Source organism: Pteropus alecto, unplaced genomic scaffold, assembly GCF_000325575.1.
Source record: "Pteropus alecto unplaced genomic scaffold, ASM32557v1 scaffold3, whole genome shotgun sequence".
In the NCBI taxonomy this organism is placed as follows: domain Eukaryota; kingdom Metazoa; phylum Chordata; class Mammalia; order Chiroptera; family Pteropodidae; genus Pteropus; species Pteropus alecto.
Genome location: NW_006442484.1, coordinates 56,033,287 through 56,055,448, shown reverse-complemented (window position 1 = coordinate 56,055,448; position 22,162 = coordinate 56,033,287). Strand labels below are relative to the sequence as shown.

Sequence of the window (22,162 nt, the reverse complement as noted above, 5' to 3'; positions counted from 1 at the left end):
TTTCCAATAAGGAAGACCTGACAGGGAAGACACACTGTTGTCACAGATGTGGTGACATTACCAATTCTAGCATACAGTTAGATTTTCCTGGTTCAGGATCTCATGGTGGAAAAATAATGATGAATTTTCTTTCCTCTAGCATTAGTGTCAGCAGGTTTAGGGTACTTGACTTCAAACCAAAAGTACATGCGCTTATTCATCTCTTTGGCTCCCTTGAGGTATCTGTGTAACATCTCACTAAGCTGTCAGAGAAGTGTGCATGGTTACAGGCTGGCTCTAAGTCATCTTAACGACTTACACACACTGTTTTACAGTATGACTACCATGATAGCTAGAAAGAGAATATTATGATGACTGGAGTTTAGCTTCTAGCAATCTTCAATAATAATCTGAGTGTTTCTTGAGGTGTTGCTGAAAAAATCATAAGTTCTCATCAAAGAAGAAAGGGAAGAGAAAGCCATTCTTACCAAAATAATTGACCAACACGCCTCCAATCATGGCACCACAACCTCTCCCTAAGCCTAGGTGAAGGCCCTGCAGGATGCCCTGAGCAGATGTCCTCAGCTCAGGAGGGACAGCTGCACTTAGGTAAGAAATGCAGGCTGCCCAGACGGCTGCATGTGTCACTCCTGCAGAGGAAGAAGAGCAAGAAGGACTGTCTGATCAGTACTTCTTAGGTTACTCTTTTTTCAGTTATGAATTATTCATTTAAATTTATATGTATATATAGACATATATCTATAAAATACATATTTTATTTATCTGTGGTTAAATATACATCACATAAAATTTGCCAGTTTAACCACTTTAAAGTATATAGTTCAATGGCATTAAGTACATTCACAATGTTGTGCAACCATCACCACCATCCATCTCTAGAACTTTATCATCTCAAACTGAAACTCTGTATCCATTAAACAATAACTTCCCCCAGGCCCTGGGAACTACCGTTCTACTTTCTGTTTCTATGAATTTGCATACTCTAGGTACCTCATGTAAGTGGAATCATACAGTATTTGTCCTTTTGTGTCTGGCTTATTTGACTTAACGTAATGTCTTCAGAGTTCATCCATGTCGTAGAATGCGTCAAAATTTTGTTCTTTTTAAGGCTAATATTCCATTGTATGTAAATAACACATTTTGTGTATCCATTCACATCCACTAATAGACATTTGACTTGTTTCCAAATTTAGCTAGCATTGTGAATGTTGCTGCTATGAACATTGGTGTATAAGTATTTGAGTCCTTATTGTCAACTCTTTTGGGTATATGCCTAAGAGTGTAATTACTAGGTCATAGGGGTAATAACCTATTTAATACTTTGAGGAACTGCCTGTTTTCCACAGTAGCTGTACCACTTTCCATTCCTACCAGAATACAGAAGTGTTCCAATTTCTCTTTATCCTGCCCAGCACTTGTTATTTTTTTTCTTCCTTCCTTTTCTTTCCTTCCTTCCTTCTTCTTTTTCCTTCCTTCTTTCCTTCCTCCTTTTCTTCTTCTTTTCCTTACTTTCCTTTCCTTTCTTCCTTCCTTTCCTTTCTTCACAGAAGGAAATTAGACTATTATGGCCATTAATGATGAATATTTTAATGGTTTGGGGGATGTGTGTGTGTGTTTATTTTCTCCCTTCCTTCCTTCCTTCCTTCCTTCTTTCCTCCCTCCCTCCCTCCCTCCCTCCCTTCCTTTTTTATAATAGCAATCCTAATGAGTAAAAAGGGTATCTGACTGTGGTTTTTTGATTTCTATTCCCTAATGACTAATGTGAGGTTGAGCATCTTTTAATTTCTTTATTTTTGTGTTATTGGCCATTTGTGTATCTTTGAAGAAATGTATATTCAAATCCTTTGCCCATTTTTTAATTGGGTTGTTAGGTGGGCTTTTTTGTTTGCTTGTTTTTGGCTGTTGAGCTGTGAGAGTTCCTAATATATTTTGAGTATTAATCCCTCATTGGGCATCTATTTTGACATTAAGATTATTTCCAATTTTTTTCCATTATAATTAGTACCATGATTAACACTGTTGGAGATACAGCTTTCAAATATCTTAGATTATTTACACTGGCTTTAATTTTACAAGTGAGGTTAATGGATATAATATTCAAAAGATATAACAATTTTTGTGCCTTTTAATATACATTTCCAATTTATTTTCCAAAAGAGTATAGAGACCATTTACAATGACTCATTACCAGTTTCATTATATCTTCATCATTAGTTGGGAGGGAGGGGAGGATAGACAGGTTGTTTTAATGTACAGCAACTGAGCATTGTCTGAATTTAAATCTTTATTAAAGCACTGCTTTAACTGTAATAAAAAAGATGGCATAAGCTATAAAAGAAATAAAGGTAAAGGAGTCCAAACACAACACTCAGAAAGTCATCAACATATAAGAAAAGAGAGCAAGAGAATAAGGAACAGTGAACTACAAAAACCAGCAGAAAACAATAAAATAGCAATAACTACATACCTATCAATAATCACGTTAAATATAAATAGATTAAATGCTCCAATCAAAAGATGAATGGATAAAGAAGATGTGGTACAGATATACAATGAAATCTTACCATTTGCAACAACATGGATGGACCTAGAGGGTATTATGCTAAGCGAAATAAGTCAGACAAAGACAGATACCATATGATTTCACTTTTATGTGGAATCTAAAAAACAAAATAAACAAAACAGAAACAACTCATTACAAAGAACAAAATGATGGCTGCCAGATGAGAGATGAGAGTGGGATTGGGAAACTGGGTGAAAAAGGTGAAGGGATTAAGAAATACAAATTGGCAATTACAAAATAGTCACAGGAATATAATGTACAGCTTAGGGAGTATAGTCAACAATATTGTAATAATTGTAATAACTATATATGGTGTCAGGTGGGTGCAAGACATATCAGGGGGATCACTTCCTAAGTTATATAAATGTCTAACCTCTATGCTATGCACATGAAACTAATATAAACTAAAACTAAATGTTAACTGTAATTGGGGAAAAAAAAGGAACCATCTTGAGTAAGACACTTAATCCTTCTGGATTTCAATAAATTATAAAATCAACCAATCAACCAAGCAACAAAAGATAATCACACAACAGGTTTTACAAATGAAAGGGATTAAGACATCATCTGATTCTGCCTAGATTAAGTCATGGACTTGCTCCCTGAAAAATATTCTCATCTGGAGATAATATAATCAGAAACTCTTAATGTATGTTTTAGAAAATTAAACTAAAAGATTAATATAAATTTAAGATTTAATCTGACATTAGTCTGCTTCTGGCAAAATGGAATGAACAGGGGCTGGATTTACTCTCTTTCCTGAAATAACCAAAACCTGGACAAAATATATGAAACGATAGTTCCTAAGACACTGAACATGAGCAACAAGGGCAGTAGTAATCTCTGACAGAAGAAAGAAATGAGGAGCCAAGTTTACTGCCTGCTTAGTTTGAAAGTTGCAAGGAGGGGGAACCACTGAGTTGAGATGGAGCTGACAGTCTGGGGAGACCAACGCAGCTGGAGTTCCAGGGAAGAGTACCAGAGAGGAGGGAGCTTTACAGAGAGAAACTCCCAAAACCTGCAGATGATTTTCCTCAAGCATTAGGCAGAGTAGTAATCAGCAAAACCATGTGCAGAGACTCTGCAAAGCCAGGGAAAGAACTACCAGAAAGCGTTACGTGTACTCAGAACCCACACAGGGCCAGGGAGAGTATCAGTTTCACCAGTCAAACTGCAAAACCTCATGATTCTTGGGATTGGTAGAGTATTTAAAAGGGTCTTGTGTTAGTATTAACTGAGAAACACCAAAATAATTTTTCTTAGGCTTATTTATGTTTTGGTAATCACTTCAACTAGGTTGTTTTTAAACTATAAATATGAACTAGATTATTAGAGGTAGTATGCACACTTATTTAACTTCCACAGAAGTCAAATAAAATATTTGCTTTATCTGGCTAACCAATTTTAGTACCTTAGATAATGCCGGCTTTCTCAGAACTGAATAATGCCTGGATAGAACCTTAATTATAAATGTTGATACAGTAATACACAATGGATATATTTTTAAATATTTTCATTTATATTATTAAAGATGCTATTAACTCCATTTATTTTCAGATATGCATATTTTTTCATTAATGACGCCAAAGAAAAAACTCAAAAATATTTCAAGAAATAAAATGAATTTATTCAAAATTAATTAGATTCAACAGTAACATCCAACATAGGTTTGGAAATAATTTCTTAAAAATGAATCACCAAATGAAAGACCTGAAACCACATCAAATAGTTGTAAATTAACTTCAATGGTGCTGTCAAATCTATTATGTCTATGTCTGAGCAATCAATTGCAGGATTTGCACGCAGAGAACGATGGGCCTATATATTTATTTATGTGACCAAAACAATACCAAATATATTTTTGCTATAATTCTGGATCAAATATAATTTTAGCAGTTACTCTTTTAAGTGTGAAGGCTTGGGCACACACAAAATCTTCCAATAATAGGATTTCTTTTTTTTCTTTTTTCAAAATTCCAAAGATTTTCCCAAAACTTTGAGTCTTCTAAGAAAATTAAAACCTTTTCCAGCAGGATGACTTAAGTCAGGATGCTTTTAAACTATTCTTAGAATTTGGTGGCTGGTATTAAGGGGCAGATATAAAAGATTCTCTACAGTTAGATTGCTAGAGTTTCCTTATTGCTTTTTGGGACTGATTAGATAACAGGAAAACATTCTTTAAAGCAGCTCAAGGCATTAACTGAAAGAAAAAAATGAAGGCACATAGAAATAATTTTCCTCAATACTAAAAGCAGAAGAATGAAAGCCACTCTGCCTGCATGCTCCAACATTTTCCAGGGCAGATGTAGAATTAAAATGGCTTCTCTGAAGTACCTCATGTCGAAATATCATGTAAATGGAAGAATCCATACCACTTCCTTGAAAAGAAACTAGCAAAACTTAACTATCCATAAGAGGGAAATGGATTGGTAACATCGCCTTTATATACAAAAAACAATTGTAGAGTTGTGGTTCTTGTTTTTACACTTGAATACGCAAACTTCTAACAACCATATTAATCTGGCACTCTTGCAAATGTTTTTACTACTGTTGTCTTATGGTACTCAAATTTTAAAATAATAAAAAAAGCAGCCTAGAAATCTAAAAACTCTCCACCGTTTTCCATATTTGTAAGATAAGAAAGGAAGTCTGGACAATTATGCTATCTAAAACAATTTTCCTGTAAAGGTTAGAAGGTAAAGGATATCATAAACTGGGAAAAGAAAGCGCTTTTGCTTTCTTTACTTTCCATTAGAGAACTGTGAAAAATAGTAGATGATTATTCCCTATTTGATTAAATAAATAAGCAAATTTATTTAGCGGCATGGGTAAAATGTGTACACTGGAGCTACAATTTTTTAAACCTTTTAGCATGAGATAACTAAGTTGGTGGATCAATCAGTAGAATAAAAAACTTTACCCCCATGACTGATAACAGTAACAAAGGCACACAAATTGACTCTCCTTGCAATATGTGTTAACCCTTCCTTGGCTACTTGTCACAAAACTAATGATATTTGTGAATGATAAGTCAACACCAACTCACATAATTAGGTGCTTCATAAACACATTTGAGTGGCAATTCAATACCATATGTTAACTGACAATGAATGACTTTTAAAGACCACATGGTCACAGAAATTTAACTTCTCAGTCCTTCCTTACCTTGACTAGAGTTTCTCAGGGTTACCTTCAAGACCTAACAGGAGCACAGAAATATTTTCATACCACCTACTGCCAAGACCTTAACTGTTTGGGAATACAATATATTTGAATAACATAGAACCATTAGAAAAATTTCGATTAACATTAAATTTTTTTCATTAATATTATAGCAGCTCACTCCAACAGGAAGTAGGCTAAAAAGATTATTCCAGTTATTCCTCCCAGAAACAGGTACTATTTTTTTTTTCACATTCCATCAAGGAAACTAAGACACAGAGTGATTAAAGTCCTTGTCCAATGTCACAGAGACAACAGGGTAGTAGAACAGTACTTGAAACTAAGGTGTCTAAGTTTAGAACTTCAGTGCTTAAGTATACCATCCATCCTCATTACAGCTATATAAAGTGTTCTTTAGTAAATGTAACCATCTACTTTGAGAACTTTTGTTTGATAATATCAAACATGCCCACCAATCTATCAATTTTTAAAAAATATATATTCTTACTACCTTCTTCCACTCCCTCCCTAAAGAGCTCACATCATACATATTATCAAGTTTCTTATATGCCCCAAATAACTCTCTACCTTATAATATTCAACACTGGTATGTGATTCTGCAACATGAATTTCAAAACTGTTCAGTCCTGGCCCACAAGAATGCTATGTTGCAATAAACGGCATATAAGAGCAAGAAAAAAATATCCTTTCTTCCCAAGTAGATAGTTGCTCTTTGTAAAATTCTGCTTGGCTTGGGGACATCCCATCATCATGGCTGGGAGGGAAAAGAACTAACAATCAAAGTACTGGGGAACTAAAACCTTTTGTTTTCCTTGCTCTGGCACTGACTTGTGCTCACTGAACAAAAACAAAAGTATCCACTTAGCACTACTACACTGAATCATTTGTGACAGACCTTTTCCATTGATGGACCAAAGCATACATTTTAATTAGTTCAGTATACCTCTCAGCCTGGCGAAAATCAGTAAGAGACTTATTCTTCCTAAAAATAAAAAAAACCTCCACTGGGCAGGCAATAAAGGAAGGAGACTATATTGGTTAAGGTAATTCTAGCTGTTGTAACAGATAAACCTTAGAATCTTAGTGGTTTCACATATTAGATCTTTTCTTTTCTTGCTCATATGAAGTCCAGTGGGCATGGGACAGGAAGAGTGGCAGCTCTGCTTCAAATAGTTACTCAGGGACCCAGGCTGCAGAGACTCTCCCATTTTCAACACCTGATTATCCTGGACACCAATATCCAGCTGGCAGAGGAGGGAGGAAAGGATGACATATGGGAAATTTTATAGGCTGGATTTAGAAGTGACACACATCATTTATGCTCATATTCCACCAGGCAGAATCAGTCATGTGATCATACCTAATTGCAAGGGAGGCTGGGAAATAGAGTCTAGCTGTGTGTATGTCCATGAAGAAGAGGAAACAGATGAACAGCAAGCTGTATCTCAGTCAAAGTCTGGGCCACCAATACCAATGGACCATCCAAAAATAGCAGAGGACTCTACAGAGAACAATGGACCTAGCAGTAGCTGCATGTATCTTACGTGTGCTGCATGAAAGAGACTTTATATAAGACATACGACAATTATTATTATAGACCAACATCCACCGATGTACAACACGACTAGAATCTCCTTCGTGCATTCATTCAACAGCCCTTGCTGAACACCTAGACTGTGAGTCAGAGCACCTGCTCTGCTCTGAGAATATGATACACAAAACATCCCTAACACCACCACGGAGCTCACAGTCTGGTGAGTGAAAAGGGGCAGGATTTACCTGAAGGAGGAGCAGACTGAGTTCATTAATGAAAACAAACATATCCAGCACCTAGCATAGGGCTTGACATGTAATGGCAGCTGAGCAAAAGTTGAAACGAAACTAAGCAGGCAGTGGTCTGCATGTTAGGATGAGAAAGAAAGCATTTGTGGGTAAAAGGTACCCTGGGTAAGATTGGAGAAAACTTCCAAATCCCATATGTGAGTAAAAATTGACAGAGGAAATAAAGCGTTTCTGTTTTGCCTTGCAAGCTAAAAAAAAAAAAAAAAAAAAACAATACATTTTTTTTAAAAAAAGTTTTCTATATTACAAAAAATAAAAAAAAAAAAAAAAAAAAAGATGTCAGTTGCTTTCAAAAAAGGTTTATAACTGATACAAAAATGTGCCGGGGGCCCCTTGTGAATTCTATATGCTGGCATCAGGCTCTTGGCATACCTTAAAGCCAAGGCATACCTTTAGGAGATTACCACCCAAAACTGACTGTGTTTATTGTCGAGACTTGGCAAACTGTATGCTACATGCTCATTGTTCTCCCCATATCAAGCCACACATGAGAACTGATTTTATATCAAAGCCAGTAAAACTTTCACTTCCCCAATGATAGCTTTAAGATCAGTGTGCACTGACTAGTCATTTATGTTCAGGCTTTAATGCATTATTACCACTTACTCTCTTAGAGGAGAATCTTCTAAATTATATTTCCCTTGGTCCTGACTGTTATTTACTTATTTTTATTTACTTTTACTGTTATTTTATATTATTTAACATTAATTAAAGGCTGACTATGTGCCAGGTAACATGTTTGTAGAGATTAATTGATTTAATACTCATATTAGCCTATTCTATAGCGCAAGAATCTGAAGTTCAGAGAGATTAAGCATTTTGTCCAGAGGCATAGAGCTTTTAGGCTGGGGAGCTGGAATGCAAAACAGTCTCAGTTAAGCCTAAACACTTTATGGTTTCCAGATTATTGCATATTTTGGTTTAAGCTGACTCAATTTTTAGAATGAGGTGGGAGCATAAGTAAATGATTAAAGTGCACTGATGTTTTTACAGATGTTTAAGGGATGGCAGATGATATCTTAGGAAAAAAGCTATCTTATTAAAGGTTCAACTTTTAAATTTAATTTTCTAATTTTCTTCACATATTTATCAATTTTTGAGATATAACTTTCTGCATTACTCAAGAGCATTAAAAATTAGAAAATACTGACTCTAGTATATTTTGCAGGGACTATAAAATCAAATGACAAGCATTTACGGTACATTTTCTTATGTGCATGTCTCTTGGAGAATTAAAATAATATAAAATATAGTCTTTGCATTTGAGTTAAAACTAAGTCAGGAAGGAAAACTAGTATTCGTAAAATAATCGGGCAGTAATTAAGTGCTAAACTATGTAACACAGTCCATAAGTTTGAGAACAATTTAGAAAAGGAAGAGCTAAGTGTGGGATGCACTTGCCAAAAAACAATTCTTGGAGCAGAAGACATTTTAAATGAATTCTAAATGGAGAAAATAATGTCTATTTTGAAAACATTTAGTACTTTTAGCATGGGAGTGACAAAGAATAATATTGCTCTATTACAATTTATAAGACTATTCAGATTAAAAATTAATCTTATTAGTAACAACAATGACTTTCATATGCCAGTTTATCATCTGAAATGCTAAACTTAGAGCATGTGTCTACCTTATGTATTCATGTGGCAAGCTACCTGTGTTTCAGGGGTTAAGCAAGACAGAAGATTTTCAATAGGGACGATAAGAGACTGGAATCATGTCCAGAATTTCCACTGTCAGATAAGGGCGTCATAGTAATCCCTTCATAATTTCCCCATGTTCTCCGAAAGCATAAGAAGAAGGAAAACATGGTTCTTACTCAGATGAATAGGCATACTAAATAAGAGCTTCATAAATACCAGTTCAAGCCTTCCTACTTGTGGCATTAAAAACCATCTTTCCCGGCTCCTACTGATCAATCATCCTGCAGACAAAGACCTGACAAGTCTCATTTTCAACCTCAGTACTTGAGCCATTAATTCGAGCACCTCGAAAGGAACTTTTTAGTTATGGCAGCCTCGGGCTGGCCTTACTCTCCTTAAATACATTTTAATAGCAAGATCTCAAAGTCTTGCAAAAGTGTACAACTAATACCCATCTTGGAAGAAGCATAATAAATTTAGGCTTGATCTTTTTTTTTTTTTAAGTGTATACTGGTCACAATCAGGAATTTTTAAATGCTTTTTTAAAAAAAATAAAGGAAAAAATTCCTAGGGTTTTTTAAAATGAGATCCTGAGAAATCATTAAACTATCCTACCCCCTCCACTGCACCCAGCAATGCATAATAAATTTAGGCTTGATCTTTTTTTTTTTTTAAGTGTATACTGGTCACAATCAGGAATTTTTAAATGCTTCTTGTACAAAAATAAAGGAAAAAATTCCTATGGGTTTTTAAAATGAGATCCTGAGAAATCATATAAACTATCCTACCCCCTCCACTGCACCCAGCAATGTTTTTAGGTATGTAGACCATTTTCTCTTTTTAAAATAAATTGCAGGCTCCTTATGGGCAAGAAATAAGTCTTCTGCTTTTTTATAGGGTGCTACCAGTTGCCTATAGAGCAAAATATTTGCTGCAAATGGTAGCTGAACTGCTGAAATAAGGCTACAAGAGAATATTGGCTACTAAATGTGAGAAAGGTCATACAAAAGACCTCACAATTCCCAATGGCGTCCAACAGTCTTACTTTAATCCCCAAATAGATACCTGCAAAGCCTCCTTCCTAGAGTCCTAGAGAGGAAGAAATTTGCTTCAGCCCCCTCCCATCTGCTAATTATTACCAAGAAGCAGACATTAAAAAACCATCTTTCATCAAAAGACGAGACGAATGCTGCTGCTGCTGATCAACAGCTCTGAGGAATGAAGGAGTAACAGGGAATCTTCTTCTATTAAGTCGCATGCAACCGAAAAGGGGAAGAGATTGGTAGTGGGAGAGAGAGAATAAAGCATGTCCCTTGTCTCTTCCCTTTTAGTTGCCCACTACGTGGTACTAGTTCTTATGGTGTTGGGGCTGAGGCAAAGGGTGTTAGGATAAAGAGGCAGACATCATCTCTATTTTTTAAGGAAACCCTCATGTGTGGGGCTGGTTAGGAATCAAAGAATGGAAGTGCGGATAGTTCAGTGTCAAGACTGTCAAGGCCATCGATGAAAACCAACATCCCACTCCCAACCCTCCCCCAGCTCCTGAGACCAGGTCATTGGTAATCATCAGGTAACCATTCCACTCAAGGGATTAAAAGACATCTATTATGACAGTGGGCTTATCCTGTAATTAAATCATTCAGTGTTTCGTAGTCATCATTCTTGTCTTTACTGTATCCTAGGTAGAGCTGCCTTAAGCACAGGGACTTTAAAGTCATCTGCACAAGCCTTGTAAGGTAGAAGGATCCAGACTGGCAAAATGAACCTTTTTCAGTCCAAAGTATGTTCCTGTGATGCAGGATTTATTTCATGTGGATGATTTACTATTTTCTGTGGGTCAAACAAAGGCAAGGGATTTTGTTTTTGTTGTTCAGCCAAAATGCTCAGCGCTTACTTCTGCCAAGGAATGAAACCATCTCCTCCAGTTTTAGACACAAAGAGCTCTGTGGAACTGATCACAATCTTCCATTAAGCACCGAGACTCTATATTTATAGATCCCCCTTTCTACTTGCTTCAGATCTATAACAAGGTTTCTACTGGTACAGGAGAGGATAAAATGAAGCACAAAGGTATAAATCGTCGGCTGCTACAGGAAATAGAATTCCTGTTTAGATTCAGAACATAGCCAGCTCCCTAAATCCTGGGATAACTGCCCTGAGATATACACGTATTATAAAAGCAATGTCCTGGATCATCAGTTTGGAATGATGAACCCACTGAGCCCTAGCCACGGCACACCACTTAGATTCCCTGAAGGTGCTATTTTGCTTTCACCATGTTGCTCTTCTCTACGCCAAATACCTGCTCTCTTTAGGCCACCTGTGTATTCCTATTCACTCTTCAGAATCCAGCTCATATGTGGTTTCCTGGGGGAATCTTTCAGTAATATCTTTATCCTCCCACTCCTTGTTTCACAAAATTAATAATTTCTTTCACAGAGCTCCTTCTCTATTATCTGGCACATATTTCTGATTCCATCCAACACATTGTATAATAATTATGAGTTTACACATCTGGCCTCTGGAACAGATGGTGAGACCTTGGGGCCTAAGTTAATAAATGGAGTTTTTATTACATTCCCAGAACCCAGCATGCTCTTAGTAGCTATTTAATATATTTTTGATAAATTAACAGGAAAAGAGAGTTTTTTGATTTATACTATTTGTTTTTTCCCCTTCTTACAAAATTCTTCTGTTGTTCCTTTAATCGTTTCATAAAAAAGTCCTCTCTTTTGCTCTCTTTTCTTGAGTCCCTTATGCAAACTGTCCTCTTCCACCTAAGTCATACTGGTTTGTCTGTTATTTTTTATAAAGTCTGCACACAGGCAAACAAATAAATAAGGCAGTTGAGTCAGGTGAGGATCCTGCCTCATAGAACAGAAAAGGAACCGGAGGCAGGAAATCCTAAGAACTGTGTTGCATGCACCTTATTATTACACAGTACTTTCCTTCAGATCATATTTAGTGCTTTGTTATTCTTAATGCTGAGATGTGTGCCTGACCTCAAGACTCTTCCAGAGTTTTAATTATGACAAACATAATTTATTATAAGACCAAATTTCCATGTTCTATATATTTATAAACAAAATCTTTCATTGCATGAGACCTGAGAAAAGCACCTGTAAAGTGTGCATATATTTGAATTTTATAATTATAATGTGAATACAAGTTACATCTCCTTTCAATTAGGATAGGGTTTTTCCTCGCCATTGTCACAAAAGGATCTGATAAAGGAATCTATTTTGTTTAGATGTATAATTGAGAGTCTTCCATTTTAGATATTATGACAAGAAATTATGTTAACTGTGCTACATCTGCATCCTCAGGGTTAAGTAAAATGATAACAGCAATCTATAAAGCTAATGAAATTGTATATAACCATAGACTATTTAGTACAGTTAATGATTTAGGAGCCTGGGCTAGCCCAGAAGACCTCAGTTCCAATGAACTTGTCCTCAACCTTTATTTTAATCATAATGCCAACCACCAAGTGGTTTAGCTAAACTAACAGGTTTTCAGGCTATATTCTGGATTATATGAGCTAACATGAAAATGAGCTTAGAATAGATATCCATGTTTTCACTGCTCTTAAGCCACATGGCAAGAGCCTCCTAGGAATTTTTCAGAATTATAGGTTGAAGGAAAACAGTACATTGAAGCAAAGAGAAGAACTCAGGTCAGTATATTTGAGCAAAGATTTAAAGGGAAAACAATAGCCTGACTATAGCTTTAGTTATAAATCACTAAATGTGATAAAAAATAACTGAAGATATAAAATAATTATGAGAACCTTTTCCACTGTAGTTATACCTATAAAAACAAAACACCAAATCTTTAACAGAGTAATCTAGTATATTTAAAACCACCTTTGGATGTACATGCCTAACAATTGTGAGTTTATTCTAGAGTTTCTCTTTCTTTGTATAATCACAAGGGTGTGAGTCAAATCCAGCTTTGTTTGGCTCAACACACACAGAACAGCATTCAGAATAACTGAAGAACCAGCCCCACTGATTTCACCTCTTCCTTAACTACTTCAAAATCAGATAAAACAGTAGATCTGCCCTTCCTTTACAGGGTCAGATATTGAAGGCCTCTGAACTTTTACATAGTCATAGCTCAGTCAGGTGGAAAAATAATTCTAATTCCAAATGTTAACGTACCTTGAAGAACTTCCATGGGGAGAACGGTCCAGGCATTTTCCAGATAGGAAATATAAATATAGCGAGCCGTATTGCAGGCCAGGCCAATGTACAGAACCCTGAAGAAAGCAAAGGAAAGTAAGTTGAAGCCCCAGTATAAGATACAAAACATGTAAATATTACCTATATTTCACCTGCCCAAACCATCCATCATCTAGCAGACAGTATTCCAAATTTAGGAGTGGGAAAGCAAAAGGACAATTAAATTTAAACATGAACTTACGAATAAGATTGCTTCTAACATATCTGCCCTCAGCCTTTCAAAATGCCTGTTAATATAAAAGCGAACATCACCCTTCCTGAAACTTAATTAGTAGCAGAGACAATGCTTTTTTAAGATAGTCTGGGCACACTGCCATCAGTAATGACATTGCTGGCATTGTTCCAGATGGCTGCAGGGTAAATATGCCTGGGAGTGTAGCCACTTCACTATGATAGGGGAAGGACAGGATAAAAATGAGAACATGCGAATATAAATGTGGCCTCGCTTGTAATACCCAAGACACCAAGCAGTTTCACAAGGAGACTCTGAAGGTCATCAGCAAATATCATCCAATGATGAATAATAAACTATTAGGAAATCGAATACTTTTTCCTATTAGTTCAATTGATATATGTTTATTATTTTTTTAAAAAAGCATGAAATGATATGCTCATTTCCCCCCTCACAATCACCACTACTAAAATCATAAGTAAAAACAAAATAATCAAAAGCCCAAAGTAGTGCATCCAAGCATAAGGTTGTGATCTTATTCTGAACTGGACAGCCTGGTTTGGAAGCAAACGGCAGCTGCTTCTGTAAAAACACAAGCTGATCGTAGGGATTTCTCTTTCTTGGTTGTTTCCCATTTCTGTTAATTTTCCTAACCTTAATGCTTTTTTTGTTTTCTAAATTCAAGTGGATGAAAACTAGAAGGTAAAAGAAATAAACCAATATGACAATCAGTGGTATTTTTCTAATCTTGCACAACTACATTTTCATATTAAAATAATTCCTATAAATATCGTTTCCTTTTTCCAACATTGGATCAAGGAAAGGAAATGCTTTGAGGCATCCAGCTGGTATTAACTACAAATATGGAACAGAAGGATGGGGGAAAAGGCCGAAAAAAGGGGTGGTTGTGGTGGTGTGAATGGGATAGGAAATGGATAGTAGAAGGGATTTAGGAGATCTTCAGTATTGAAAAGGTCTGGGTCATCATATTTTGTGGATATTCTGTTCTTTGTACTTGTATGTTTTGAGGGAAAAAGTATATGTTTCAATACTCTTGATAAAAAAATTTGTTGGACAAACTTGCTACAGATATATCAACCAGGGTCCTTCTGCTAGGAAACAAACAACACAAAAAAGCCCACGGGAAATTAAAATGCAAAATACAATACATGAACTCATAGGTTACACAAACTTTTATCTCCTTTTAAAGTTATAAACCAGCTCTGCTGATGAGTTCAACTTAGCCTAACTCAGGGATCAGCAAACATTTTCTATAAAGGGCCACACAGTAAGTAGTTTAAGCTTTGGAGGTGTCTTGCACTACTCAACTCTGCTGTTGTAGCATTAAAGCAACCATAGACAGTATGTAAATGAATGAGCATGGATGGATATTTTCTAATAAAATATGAATTATGAACATTGAAATTTAAATTTCATGTAATTTTCACATATCACAAAATAATTATTACTCTTGTGATTTTTTTTAACCACTTGAAAGTGAAGAAACCATTCTTAGTTCATGGGCCATACAAAAACAGGCAACAGACCAGATTTGGCCAGTGGGCCGTAGCTTGCGAATCCCTGGCCTAGCTCATTAGTTACTTTTAATTTTGGCTGTATGTCAGATTTACTCAGGTAAGTGTTAAAAACTACAGATGTTGAGGCCCACGCTACTCTCAGTGAAGATCTCTAAGGTCAGCACCTAGTCACTGTGCTTCTGCAAGTTCCTTAGGTTATTCAGATACTCAGCCAGGATAGCTCATTCCAAGCAGCTCCCAGGAATACTTTCCTATAATCCCATCATTAAGAAAATTTGGTAATACATCTTCTTTGTGTTCACATCACTTATCCTGAACCTTTCTTTTAAACCCACCTCTGAATCAGGGTTGCCATGACAACTGTTATTCAATCTAGTTCACAGTCCAAAGATCCTGAAGTAAAGTAACACAGAGTCCATTGGCCCAGTGTAAGAGGTAGATTGTGCTATGCCTTCAAACCTCTAACCATGTGTAATTCAGTCACTGGAGTCCAAAACTTCTGGGACCTTTAGGTCTTAAATTGCCATCAACAAGCCAAGTGGCTGTGAGCTTGATACATCCTTCACTTCTTTCCCACATTTTAATCTCACCATTGAAAGTCCTTCAGGACCCAACAGGTGCCTTAGAGGAGAAAAAGAAAAATAAGAAGTACCCAGGGCAAGTTACTTCATCTCTCTGAGCCTCAGTTTCCTCATATATCAAGTATAATAATATTGCCTATTCTACAGGTTTGTGATATTTACAAACCACTGAGTTATCCCAAATAAGCACTCAATAAATGGTAGCCTATTATTACTATTATTGTTATTGTTGTTTTAAAGCATAACCAAGTACCCTTTTATTTTCTGACAAAACTATTATTCCAGAATTCCAAAAGAGAGAGGAGCACTAGCATTCCTTTCTCACCAACCATTTTGGGGAAGTCAGTGACTTCAGGAAATCAGCAAAGATAAGATTATGAGCAGAAAGGAAGACAGCATTTAGATCTACAAAAAGGGAAAGAAGTAGACATATATTTATTGACTAGTCACTGAAAAGTATCTCAGCAACATAAGAATCTTTTTAATATCTGAATGCAATATTTAAACTGACAATTACTTACTATTCTGGGATGAATTATGTCCTTACCGCCCCCCCCCCACCCTTCATATGTTTAAGTCCTAAGTCCTCAACAAAATGTGACTGTATTTGGAGATAGGGCGTTTAACCCATTTCCCATTTGCCCTGAGAATAGTCACTGGTGGCACCTGTAGCTGCAGCATTTACCCTGAGATAACTGGCAGATTACAGCCTAACCGTACCCCCAAAGTTTGCCACTAAATATCTCGCTTTTAATTATTATTTTCTTATCACTCTAGTATATCGATAGTCTTTGGAAAAAAATGACATCATTCTATTTATAGCATTCTGTTTTTAGTAGTGGTATTTCCACTTACAAAATATAGTAGTTCTTGATTGCATTCCTACACATGATGTTAATATTGTTCTCGAACAGTTGTTAGCCGAAGATTCCTCTGATGAATCAAATTTATACATATCTTTCTGTTACATTAGGATTAGAGACAAGCTCCATTTAGAAATAACTCCAAGAACAGTTTTTACATTTTACTTTTACATTGAAAACTAGTCAGATTTGCTTCAACCTCAAAGAATGTGTTTATGTAAAATTAAAGTAATGGTGGCAGTGAGCTGCATTTTTTTCTAATGGAAATGGGCATTTAACCCATTGGGATAAATGGGATAATTATGGTAAAATGATGTCATATGGGTGGGTCCTAATACAATATGATTGGTGTCCTGATGAGAAGAAGAGATTAGGACACACACAGGCACACAGGGAAGACCAGGTGAGACCTGGATTAGGACAAGCCAAGGAGAGAGGTCCTCAGAAGAAATAAACCCTGCTGACACCTTGACTTTGGACTTTTAGCTTCCAGAACTGTGAGGAAATAAATTTGATTTTTGTAAGCCATCAAATCTGTGGTACCCTAGAAAAGAAATATATTCACTCTCATGAAATTAAGGATTTGCTAATAAAATGGAATTATTATACTATGTTTTACTACATCATCTTCTGGACAATGAAATTCTTTATGTTGAATATAGAGCACATATTCAGGGTCCTAGAATTTTCCTGGTCACTTTTAGGCCTGGAAATACAGAAGAATAGTCTGGAAAATGCTTCTTATTGAGATACAGATACCTACTGAGCACTTCTAATGAAAAAGCTCAGAAACAACATCTTCATTTTCCTATTTCACAATAGGAAGTCAGTAAGTATAAAAGTAGGCAACAAATAAAGGCAATTTTAGAACAGGTGGTTGGTGTAAGTGAACTTATCTATAAAGAAGAACATAACTGGTAGTGAGCAAATGATTCAGCAGAACACACCGTACCATGGAAAATCCAAATCACTTGTCAAACACCTTGATTTGTATTTGAACAAAATAGAACAGTAGGAAAAAAATGTTTATGAGATTCTAATTTCTTATACAACCAAAATTTACAGGATATAACAGGCAGGACAAATTGGTCATAATCTTATAATAAAACTGGTACTTCTTCTTTCAGACAGATGGTATTCAAATATAGATGCAATTGATTGTGAGTCATTCTGCAATTTCTAACAGGGTGTAGGTTAGTTTAATGCCCTACTTTTAACCATCTATAATATGGCTGAATGCTCCAAGAATCCCTCTAAACCACAATGAACATAAATTTTGCTCAACAAACATTTATCGAGATATCGCTATAAACCATATACTGGATTCCAAGGGAATAAAAATGAAAAGAATCCTCTTTGTCTTCAAGGAACTTACAGTCTAGTGGGGAGACAGGCACATAAGCAAATAAGTTAAAATGTAATATTCCAAGAGGCATGCACAGAGGAGAGGCCCTTAGCTATCTCTAGGAATTCAGGGATACCTGTTTAGAATCAACTGGACAAAAAAGGTGGGAAGAACATGACAAGCAGAGGGAACAATGGGAACAGAGATTAACCATAAAACCCCAAGTGTTTACAGACAGGGAGGGTATCTGAAAGTTATAAAAAGGATCAAAGTGAAAGAATTTATGAAAAGATGAGTGAACTATTCCAGTTTAGATCCAATCTGGACATTATTCTTTATACCAGAGCCAACACAGGAGCTGAGCAACAAAGAAAGACTAAGCAGGATTATTCTACAGTGTTCAGATCTGAGACAAAAGAGCAGCACCATGCAAAGAGAACCCAGTCTCGTCCCAATGAGGAATTTAACAGCAAACATTTTGCAAAGCCTCTGCTGGAGAAACACAACAGTTCCTCAAATAAACAAAAACGAAAAACCACACCACGGATAAAAACAAAATACTCTGAAGACTGTTTTTATCCATCACAGGTCGAGTATTTGCAGACAGACTGAAAATTCTCTGCCATCTGTATTGCAAGCCCGTACACAAAGGTGCATGGGTTCCAATGCATACAAGTGTAGCTCAAAGGCACGGGTGCTAGATGAAGGTTCACTAGCAACAAACTAAATTCAGAGAGCAACATTCCAAACAGGTTACAGACCACTTAGCCAATTTCCTCAGCTACACCTGGCTAGAGTTTTCACTAGTTCCTAATGAGAAAGATTGGCCATCAATACCAGATACTTGGAGCATAGTCTATAGTCTGCCTCATGTATGAATGAGTTTAGGTTTTCTGAATGGTAAACAATGTCTCACCATTAGGTTAGTTTCTATCATTCCCAGATCATCCTTTTATGGTCTATATAAAGTTGTCATTTAAAAAAATTCCTTCAGATATTGTTACATATGTCTTTCTAGACCAGGCTGACATCAGCTGCTAATTACAGTCAAGATTCTGGTATTTAATATAAGTATTCAATGTAAGCAGTGCCAATCTCTCCAAGAATGAAGCTTTATTTCCAACATAATCACTGATTCATACTGATGACCTTAGTAAGATCATGTTCCTATAGTCAGTTGACGAAGGTAGGAAAATATTTATCCAAACTCTTTAGAAAATAGTTAAAATATAAGGTTAGGCCTTGAAAGAGTTAAATTTTAGTCTAAAAAATTCTTTTCTCATATCCATCCCCCTCCTCCCAATCAACCTCCATGATGTAATGTTGCCATGAAAGCCCTGCCAGGATTTCTCCGCCTCTCTAGCAGAATAGGGTTTTACTGTAACTGTCTAGAATCTCTTGTCCTCTCTCTCTCTCCCTTCTTGTCCTCTCATGGCATTTCCCTGTGTCCCACTGCCAGAGCTGGCTGGTTTGAAAGGATTATAGCTGGCATTCCTTGGATTTACCACCCCAAGCAAGTGGCCTGAGCTACCATCATGCCACAATGTTAGCAAAAGCAGCCAGACAGAAGAGAGAAGACATGGCCACAGCATCAGTGACTTGAGCAAGAACCGCCACACCTCATGCCCAGACCAGGTGCTTAGCTAGAAGTGACAGAACTGTTGACATGTTTCTCCCTTTTTCCAATACACAACTTCTGGCACTGGTACCCTAATTGTGAGCGTCCTATCTTTGAAAGGGGTCATTCCTTCCAAGAAACCTTCCCAGATGTCTCTAAGAATAATTGATCCTACCTCCCCCTGTTCTGCTGTTATACTCCAGAGTACCTGTCCCAATCTACAACTGTTGTACCCATAAGATTGTGAGTTCCTGGGAGACAGGGACAGTGTCTTTTTTACCTTTGTACTCAAAAGAAGCCTGTCTTGCTCAAGTACTCAGTGAATCTATAGCAATATAATGTAACATAATCTTATGTAAATTGATAAAATATGAAGGCAAAAAGCAGCACTGTTCTCTTGAAAAATGGTGTTTCTTAATTGGCCGCTGTCATTTTGGATGGTATAATTCTTTCTTGAATGGGACTCATCCCTTCATTGCGGGATGTTTACAATCCCTGACCCTTGCAAGTTAAATGCATCTCTGAAACAACTAAAAATGCCTCTCACATTTTTATAAACACCTCCTGCTGAGAACCACTAGGTGAGTCTCTTAAACAGTGGCTTCCTGGGCATTGTATCATAAAATATCGTGTGTGTGTGTGTGTGTTCATATTCAAGTTATATTAGTACATAAACAAATCTAGAAACAGATAGAAACCAAACCAAACCCTTCATTGTCTAAAGAGTTTATTTGACTTAGAACTGATCACAGAAAACAAGATTCTACTACAAAACATCTTTCCTTGTAGACTATCTGGCATGAGGCTCTTCCTAGTCCTGTGTTCTCCAGCCACATGAATGCCACATGGACCCACTGGGACACTGTCCACATCCGTCCCTGCGACCAGATGTCCTATTCCTCTTTCATATCTCACTCAGCTCCTTTACATGTGATCAGAGCATCATATGGCTCTTCTGACAGCCCTTATCTCAGTTGTAACCATATGACAACTCAACTGTATGCTCTACCTAGGGTGAGGTCTATTTCATATAATGTTGGCTCAGTTTTTCATCTAGTGCTTGACTTGTAGAAGGCACTCAATAAATATTCACAGAGTAAAGGGAAAAAACAAATACTTACATCATTTAACAAAAATTCATTGAACACACTCTGTACTAAGTGTGGTGGTGAATGAGGTTTAAATATAAATGATGCACTTATTATAGTTATATGTGTATATATTAAGAGACATGATTGTAGTACAGGAATAAGTAATGGGCATGTGAAAGAATAAAATGACTTATAAGAGAATCCTAAAACTAGAATGATTAAAAAAATGGATGTTCATATTTGGCAACGTTTTTGATTACTGTTAATAGGCTATGCTCGAATATAAATATTAAGTCATTTATGGAGATAAGCAATAGTTCAATGAATTGCTAACTATGGTTTATTTGGAGATTTTGAAACACCCATACAGTGGATCCTCAACACATGTGCACATGCAGATAACAGAGTTCCTGGCTATGCACAGGCCTATCTCATCAGAAGAGTAAGAACACACAAGCTGTGAAGCTCAGAATCAATGGCACTCCCATACCAACCACAGCATAGTCAAAGAGATCACCAACAGAGATCCTGGAAGCTACTAAGCTTCTATCACCTAGCAGGTATAGTGGTCACCGATCCATTCTTACAGAACAGAGCATAACAACCACACTGTATGTCAGATGAGTGAATGGAGGAAAATGTTCATTTAGCTGTGTATGTTTTGTGCAACTTTCAGTACTTCCTTTACTTTTTCTGCAAGAAAAAGCAAAGGTAAAAGTGAAGACTAAGTCTCTGCTGGTCTTCAGTCATTCTTTATTTTACTGCTTTCAAATCTTTCCAAGTGACTGATGAGCTAAGAGTATAATTATGGTAACTATCAGCCAGATTACTGTGCTGGTTCCTGGCCATATTTACATCTCTCCATTGTTCTTTTAGTTTATATGTTTTTTTCTTAGGTTGTATCTATCTCCAGGTAGAAAAATAAGGATGTTTAAAACAAAATACAATCTTGATTAATGGAAACCAACCATTTGGAGAACATAATATGCTGTTTTGTTATAGTTTCTATCTGGGTAAAAGTCAAATGACCAAACATACACTCCCATACCATGATTTTGTTTAAAAATTTTCCATGAGATGGGCTGAGGTATACATAAAATGCAAATCCTATCTATAATTTGCAAACAAGAATTATTGACATTTGGCATAGCAATTCACTTGGAAAAGGCCTCAAGAGTTTTAGGTGACCCTATGCTAACTTTGAGGGAACTAAATAAATTCATCAAAATTCAGGCTGAAAGAGTTATCATGATCAAACCAAAAGGAGATAATAATCCCATTGTTTCTGACTTTAGCTTGAACGAAGGAGAAAGTGAGAACAATTAAGAGATCACTGACAAAAAAAGAAAGAGGGAGGGAGGGAGGGAGGGAGGGAGGGAGGAAGGAAGGAAGGAAGGAAGGAGAGAGAAACAGAGAAAGAGACAGAAAGAAAGACAGAAAGTCAGACAGAAAGACAGAAAGACAGACAGAGACAGACAG

The 22,162-nt window shown here is 36.4% G+C and overlaps 1 protein-coding gene across 1 annotated transcript in view; it reads right to left on the bottom strand.

Moving 5' to 3' along the window:
• The window catches only part of MFSD6 (major facilitator superfamily domain containing 6), a 53,979-nt gene that overhangs the window by 6,036 nt on the left and 25,781 nt on the right, over positions 1–22,162 (bottom strand). The window contains 2 exon segments of the mRNA XM_025039469.1: positions 468–629; positions 13,395–13,492. Coding sequence (XP_024895237.1) covers positions 468–629; positions 13,395–13,492 — 260 coding nt within the window.